Source organism: Dermacentor andersoni, chromosome 4, assembly GCF_023375885.2.
Source record: "Dermacentor andersoni chromosome 4, qqDerAnde1_hic_scaffold, whole genome shotgun sequence".
Lineage (NCBI taxonomy): Eukaryota > Metazoa > Arthropoda > Arachnida > Ixodida > Ixodidae > Dermacentor > Dermacentor andersoni.
In genome coordinates this window covers 90618105-90625829 of record NC_092817.1, presented here as the reverse complement: position 1 = coordinate 90625829, position 7725 = coordinate 90618105, and the positions used below count along the sequence as shown (strand labels likewise).

The window sequence follows — 7725 nt, the reverse complement described above, 5'->3', positions numbered from 1 at the left end:
GCTTCGACGACTGAGTATTATGGATAGCCTTGGGGGGTTTACAAGATCGCTTCTCGTTCTGAACACATCGAGGCCTAACAAGAGAGATGGTTGGTTGGATGTTATGAGCATCCCATTTGGAACGGGGCCGTGGGTTGCTCTACCAAGCTATTGTTATTTTATTGCCTAATGTCCTACCTATGTTAAAAAAGAAAAACAAACCCATGATTAATTCCTATATCCTAAGTTTATGAACTCCTACGGTGAACTTTGTTCTTGTGCGCCTCCGTTGCTGCCGTTAAAGCACTACGAACACCCACAACCAAATTTTCTGACCCCTTATTGCGAACTTCGCTTTTGTAAGTCTCCGTTCTTTGTCGTTTCGCTACTTTTCTTCCACCAATCTTCCTATCGCCTTTTACTAATCTCTATTGTGGACACGTTTACTTTTCCACTGCTCTCGCTGAACCCAAGGGCTTCAAGGAGGCCAGTGATTCCTAAATCGACCGCTAGGCAGATATCTTCACATTCTAATTTAACATGCTTCATCGTTTCCCTATCTTTACCGCAGCAAGCACATACTTCTTCTTCTTTCTTATATCTCGCTTTATAAAGGCGTGTTCGAAGGCATCCTGATCTCACTTCGAAAAATAATGAACTTTCCTTTGAGTTATCATAAATCGCTTCTTTCCTGATTTTGTTTTTTGCTCTTAAGTAGTTACTCATGGCAAGTTTATTTTCCATTGCCGCCACCCATCAGATTATCTCAGCCTCTCGGACTTTCCGCTTGACGTTCTTTATTGCTGTGTTGTTCACCATACAGACCGCATACTTGCTGGTAAGCTCCCTAGTTCTTTAAATAAAAAGCGCTGGCGTGGCTCAGCGCTTTTTATTTAAACATGGCATTCATTACAATGAATGAAATGATGTATGCAGAGGAATTATTTACAATATTATGAGCACCATATGTTCATTACCAATGACAGGTCACCGAACAGTACATACAAAGAAAATATCACACAAAGCAACAACATCCGTCACAACAAAAATTTCAAAGGAGAAGGTAAACAAAACACCTAATCAAAAGTTCATACCAATCCGGCTGACATTCTTCTTGATCGTAAATGTACTTTAAGAGGGTTTCAATCATTTGAGCGAAATGCGATCTTGAGGAAATTGTTCATTCTGCATTTCGGTCTTGCGTAGGAGTTTTCCATTGGCTATACAGGCCTATCAGTAAGAACATATTGTATGACACATCATCACACGGGACGACACGGCTCGGCCTACCAGTCCCCACGTGGGAGCGGCCCGCAGCTCTGCCCTAGGGCAAAGCTTCTCAGGACCTTGTCATTAAAGTTCTTTGTCTGTCTGGCGTGGCTCAGTGGTAGAGTAACTTCCTCTCACGCAGTGCGCCGGTTGTTCGGTCGTCAGAGGTCTGAAAATCCAAACGTTCTTAAAATCGTTTCTCATAACACGTTCTTTAAGCTTTCTTTTTCTTTGAACACATTGGCTAACGTTAGTTGGGACACCATATAAACTAGCCAGGTTTATTTTATTAACATATTCATCCTGTCAAAGTTCCGAAAGGGTGCGGCCAAACGCCACACAAGACGAAAGGCGACGTGGCTGCGGCGAACGGAAAGTTGGACGACGTGTTTGTGGAGAACGAGACTGGTGTCCGCGCGGCGATGTTTAGCGACTGCACCATGTGTTCCTAGCATAGTTGTCGGTGCTGCTATAGACTCGGTGGTGGGCGAAACATTGCGGGCATTTGCATCAGAATGGCTCAGGTTGGTCGGCGTGCGAGGTGTTGAGGGCCACGAGTTGCGACAGTATCGGGCGACATGACCAATGTTGCGACAAATGAAACAGATCGGCTGGTCGTCCACAGTTCTCCACTCAGTCGGGTTGCGATAACGCGGAGAGAAGCGCCGGGGTGGAGCGAAAATAGTAGGAAGGCGTTCGTTAGCGCTGGGATTTGCGATCACACATACAGAATGTACACGAATGTTTTGAAGCTCCTGGCAAACGATGGCTTGTACGAGAGGACTGGGAAAAGTGGTAGCATCAGGGCTATGCGAACAGAATGCTGCGGGCGCCATCGCATCCAGTTCACGTCGAACGATTCGCACCACGTCCTCTGATGGCGACGCATGCTGCTGTTCGGACTGATCTTCACACGTCGAAGTTGCGGCACTATTGCGAAGTCTAATGAATGGGTGCAGGACACGTCGGCTTTTGGCCTGCTCGAATCGTCGGCACTCTTTAATGATAGAATCAACTGTAGAGCAGCTTTTGCACATGAGCAGAGAAAAGGCGTCGTCAGCAATGCCCTTAAGCACGTGCCTGACCTTCTCAGCTTCTGTCATGTCGTGATAGGCTTTACGACAAAGTGCCAGTACGTCCTGGATGTATGAAACGTAGGACTCCGTGGGGGATTGGGCACGGGAGTCCAGTTCCTGCCTTGCGGCAATTTTACGACCAGCTGGCTTGCCAAACAACTCTGTCAACGTGTTTGCATTGGTCCCAGCTGGTTATCTCCTCTTCAAGACTTTCGTACCACACCTTCGTCGTGCCTCTTAGATACAACAACAAGTTAGCTAGCATTAGCGTTGGGTCCCATCTGTTGATTCCATTCACGCGTTCGTACATAAACACCCACTCTTCGACGTCGGCGCCATCGGTCGCGCAGAAAGTTCCAGGATCCTTGGGTTGCACAACCACAACCGAAGGTGACAGCGATGTAGCTGGTGACGGTGACGCTGGAGGCGGCAACGACGTTGATCCCGCGTGCCCACCGTCTTTCATGGTGCCGACGGTGATGCGACGTCCACTGCGGAGCTCCTTTTCCAGCCGTGGTACCCCGCACCTCCTCCAATATGTTACGGGGATGTTGCGAATATAGAAAGTCTATATATTTACAATATATATATACAGGCTGAGTCAGAGTAGTTAAGATGGCGGACCACCAACAACATGCAGCAGCCAGCGTCTCCGATCTTCTTTTTCCTCTCTCTTCTTTCATCCTTCCGACGTAATATATATATATATATATATATATATATATATATATATATATATATATATATATATATATATATATATATATATAGTAAATGACGGATTGACGGACTACACTACTGACAGCACAAGAATAGTCGAAGCTGAATGTTTCGCGGCGGTCCACAAGAGTAAGCGAGTTACTAGCGATAACTCATCTTTGCTACGAGGTATTACAATGTATAGAACAGCTACGTTTCAAACCTTGTGCGCAGTAAGAAAAGATCTATTAGAACTGTGCACACCCGCGAGCGATTAGGCAGAAAATAATAAGATAATGACCGCACCGAGAAACTTTACTGAGTCATAAATGTGAAAAGCCGCTGCTTCAAAGTATTTTACGAATAAAGAACGAAAAGCACAACACACTGATCCTGATTCAATTCATAAGCAGAAAGCTTGGATAGCTTGGAAAGCTGGCACCATATACGCTGCTGGCGCCGTTTGGACATGGCTTAATCACTCCTAAAGCGCTTTTACATTTTCTCCGCAGTTATGGCCAAAGCTTCGTGTCATCTACCCAGTCACCGTCTACGATATCTCCTAAAACAGTGGTTTGCTGAGCCGCATTGGTGTCATACACATCCGTTGTAAACAGGGAGGCAACAGCGGCAACGGAGGAAGCTCAGGCAAACAATTGACGCGTCACCACGTGATCAAATATGACAGCGCACACGGGATCGCCGCGAGAAAGGTCAATACCGAGCCTTTTGTTAAGCGGAGTAGCTAACTACTAGCGCACACCACTGACGCCTTGAACGCATCATGCTTTCAGAGGCAGCATGCGCATACATACATGGCAATTCGAATCCATTGTATCCGCAAGAACCCTTTACTTCCGCATTAACGTGCACCCGTGGATACGTGAAGGCGAGCTTTCTGGCTCTTTTCTTTAGAGCGCAGTTCTTAGACGCCCGTTCCTGGGTTGAGCGTCGGCGTCCCTCGGCGTAACCGCGCGAACGCGCTCGTGCCACTGCTCGAGCGTTCGTCATCGTCTTCTTCCACAGCTGGCTCCGATGCCGCTCGCTCACAATGCCAGCGTTCCCATATTGCCCCTCCCTCTGGGAAGGTGCTGAAGGCACTGGCCCGTTGCCAATCGGTACGGCGATTTCGGTCTCAAATTCCTTGCCTCAATATATGGCGAAAAGAAAACACGTATCAAGCTGCGCTCAAGTTTCCCATTAGGGAGTATCGTATAATCGTTGGACACTTTTTTCTTTCCCCCACACGGCCGGCCGCCGCTGCCTCGAATGCTCGGACGCGAGCGCCATCTCGTGGTGGTGCAAGGAACCCAGTGGCGCATGCTTCGCTGTCATTGGTTGGCCTATTTGGCAAGAGAACAGCCAGGCCGCAACCACGGTCATGAAACGCGGCGGCGCTTTTTAAGAAACGTGCGAATTCATCGAATTTTGCCAAGGAACAACACGTAAACCACGAAACTATATTTGATATAGCACAGCACACCAAGTGACTAGGTACAGAAACAATATTGTCTGCAAAGATCATTCATATAAGCCTGTAACAGTATATTTAACACACTTGGGGTAAGTCTCAGCCACTCCTTACTTTCAAAATGGCGCGAATAGCTAAAGTTCAAGAAGCTTAAAGGAAAAGAAACCGCGCGTTTGTTCACTGCCGTAGTGGTGCATGAACCTACAGCTTTTTCCTGGAGTAAGCCTGAATGTAGAACACCACGAACCATACGAAGAATAGGATCGCTTGCGCCACCTCAAGCCACACGAAGAGGCCAACGTAGTTCCCCTTGGCAAACACCATGCCGACGGCGTGCGCGAACAGAAGGACAAACTGCGAGATCTGCATCATGGTCATATACTTCTTCCACCACAGCAAACGCTTGTAGGCTGGACCAAGCGCCGCGATGAAGTAGTACGTGTACATGAACACGTGCACAAACGTGTTCAGGCACGTGACGAACATCTCGTGGGACTGGGCGCCGTAGGTCACGTCCAGCCACATGTTCCACGCGACAATCACGTGGTGCACCACGTGCAGCGCGCTGACCTGATGATTCTTCTTGCGCAGCACAAAGAACACGGTGTCGGCGAGCTCGGAGACCTTGAACATGTAAAACCACCAGGACAAGTGCACGATCTCGAGGTTGGCTGGAGAGTCGATCATGTCTAGGTCCTGCAGGAAGGTGTAGCCCAGGTCCCAGTAAGCGAGCTTCACGAAACGGCACACGAAGAACGCGCTGAGGAGGGTGGCCGACAGGTTGTAGACGAGGATGCAGGCCTTCAGCTCGAACGGCTTGCGCCGCGACATCCAGCGGGGACCGGCCACCTTGACGAAGTACACGTACACAGCCGTGATCACGAGGAGCGGCAGGGGATTGCCGGTCAACGGCCAACCTTCGGTCCGGTGGTCGCGCCTCGGCAGCCACACGCGGCTGGCGTCGTCAGAGAAGAAAGGCGCATGCGAAGTCATTGCGGTCGACATCGTGCGTAGGCCTCGTCGAACAAGAAGGAAGCTGATTCCTGCAAGCACCGTTCCTCGATGAGAATCCTGCAAGATCACAAAAGCATACTGCTCACAGCCGGTCTGTCGTCTCCTGCAGCTTCACCGCGATATGACCGAACGGCGCGTTCAGTAGTGCCACGTAAAACTAGCGGCTTTTCCTGGGGCTACTGTGGCGGCAAAAGTAGACGATAAAGAAGTGAGAGCATATATAGCCACTGCAACACGTGGTCCCCAGTTTTATGAGCCGCTCGAGCGCCGGAAGAAGAAGAAGCGCAAGAACACGAGGCCTCTAGCTTTCTCTCCAGACAGCCCGTCCCGCCTTCTTTCTTTATCCGAAACTAGGGTGAAAGGCACGCGCGCGAGAGAGGCTGTCAGAGGCTACACTGTCGGCACTCTGCTAGTTCTGCGCAAGGCTTGATTGAGCGTAGCGGGCGGAAGTGCGAGGGCTCGTGACATGTGAGGAATTAAGAAAGGAGATCTGATGGCCCTGTATTCAGAAAAATAAAGGAAGAAAGCTGTCAAGGTGTGCGTCAGCCCATGGAGAAGGTGGTGGTCCCGCCGGTGAACCGAGTCGAGTGACCGATTTATTGTATTTCTACTTATCTTCATGCACGCATCGCTGGGGAAAATGTTTGAGCCTGTTGCTGCGGGACGAAAACGCCGGTTCAGCCTTGACAGGCAGGGGTAACTTTGGCTATGACCTGGATTGCACGCTTGACTGAAAGCCGTGAATAATAGGTTGCGCGAGCGAAAATAGAAATGAATTCAGAAGAGCTTACACAGGTCGTCAAGGAGCAAGATTCCAAAGATGGAAAAACAAATGACGAAAATGTAAGCGCCACGCATCCCCAAAAACCTGTGCATGAGATATATTAAAGCGTTCACCTTTCCTTGGGATCTAACCACATTGTTTCGCGTCTTACCGTTATTGTGTGTTGACCCCGAAGATATCCCAGTCTACTGCAATGGTAAACGCCTCACGCGGGTACCATCGCACAGCGGTGATATCGGGCATTACCCCAAGGGTGTCACAGTGGTAAGGAAAGCGTTCTCGTATTCTTCCTTCGTGACAGCTAGCGTTCGTAGGAGCTGTCGTTGAGACGCTGCATCTCTGGTCAAAGACGTAGACGCTGTCGTTTGAGATGCTGCGCCTCTGGTCTCAGACTCTCTGCGGGGTTCCTTCCGAACTAGTTCTTGAAGAAGTGGCGCTCGAAGTACCGGTTGGCTCGCGCTCCCACGTTAAGCTAAGACCAGTGGTTTTAGCAGGTCTTGGTAACGCACAGTAGTAAGGGGAGCGCCACTTATGAACGTAGTGCAAACATAGTGCGCAAATAACTGCCGCCAAAGCATGCTAAACGCAAGTTTGGAAAGCAACAGGGTTCGGTTTTTTTTAATATTTGCAGTGAAGCTGCTACCCTCTAGTTGGTCGGGATTTTTCATGTCCGGGTGCACGGTTTTCCTCACACGAAACCGAACGGCAGCTGGAAGGCTTTGTGTTTGAGTTTCGGTGTAAAATAATTGTGTTTTTCGTATACTTGAATTACAATCCGACGCTATCATGTCTCTAGGTTGCGCGTAAGTCGTATTTTGCGAATTTTCTGAGGCATTGTACTTTGAGAAATTCAATTAGTTCAAAAATGCACTTGTGCTTGGCGGACTACCTAAAAGAAAGGATGTATGCGGTTCTAACGGCTCCGCCACCTATTCGAATAACAATCCGAAGCTATCATGTCTGCAGCTTGTGTTAAGTCGTGCTTTACGCATTTTTCTGACGCATTTTACTTTTAAACATTCATTTAGTTCAATAATACACTTGCGCTTGGCAGAGGGCCTAGAAGAATGCGGATGCATGCTGCACTTCCGCACACGTGCATGCGGGCGTGACGTACGTTGCTTGCGGTAGTGGTGTGTGACGTCGGCAGCAGCTTCGTTGTACATCCACTTTCACACGGTGGAATGGAGGCGTATTTTTTTTTTCATGTTTTCCACAGTACTGCGAATGAGATTGAAGGTGACTACTTAGGCCTTCAGCATCGTGACACAGTAGTGAGGCACGCTCATCTGTAGCTCTATGACTGCTTCCAGACGACCGGCTTGTTGCTGGCGTTAGACTCGATCGCTTTCTCGTTGAATGGATGGTTGGCTGGATAGATGGTCTTCCTTCCGCCTCACTACCATAAGGTAAAGAAGCGGAAACATGTCGGT

General features: G+C 48.9%; 1 protein-coding gene across 1 annotated transcript; it reads right to left on the bottom strand.

Moving 5' to 3' along the window:
* Positions 1–4463: 4463 nt before the first annotated feature.
* On the bottom strand, positions 4464–5673 carry LOC126536449 (very long chain fatty acid elongase 7-like). The gene has a single exon (XM_050183409.2). The coding sequence runs from the start codon at positions 5497–5499 to the stop codon at positions 4696–4698; it is 804 nt and encodes a 267-aa protein (XP_050039366.1). The 5' UTR covers positions 5500–5673; the 3' UTR covers positions 4464–4695.
* Positions 5674–7725: the final 2052 nt, after the last annotated feature.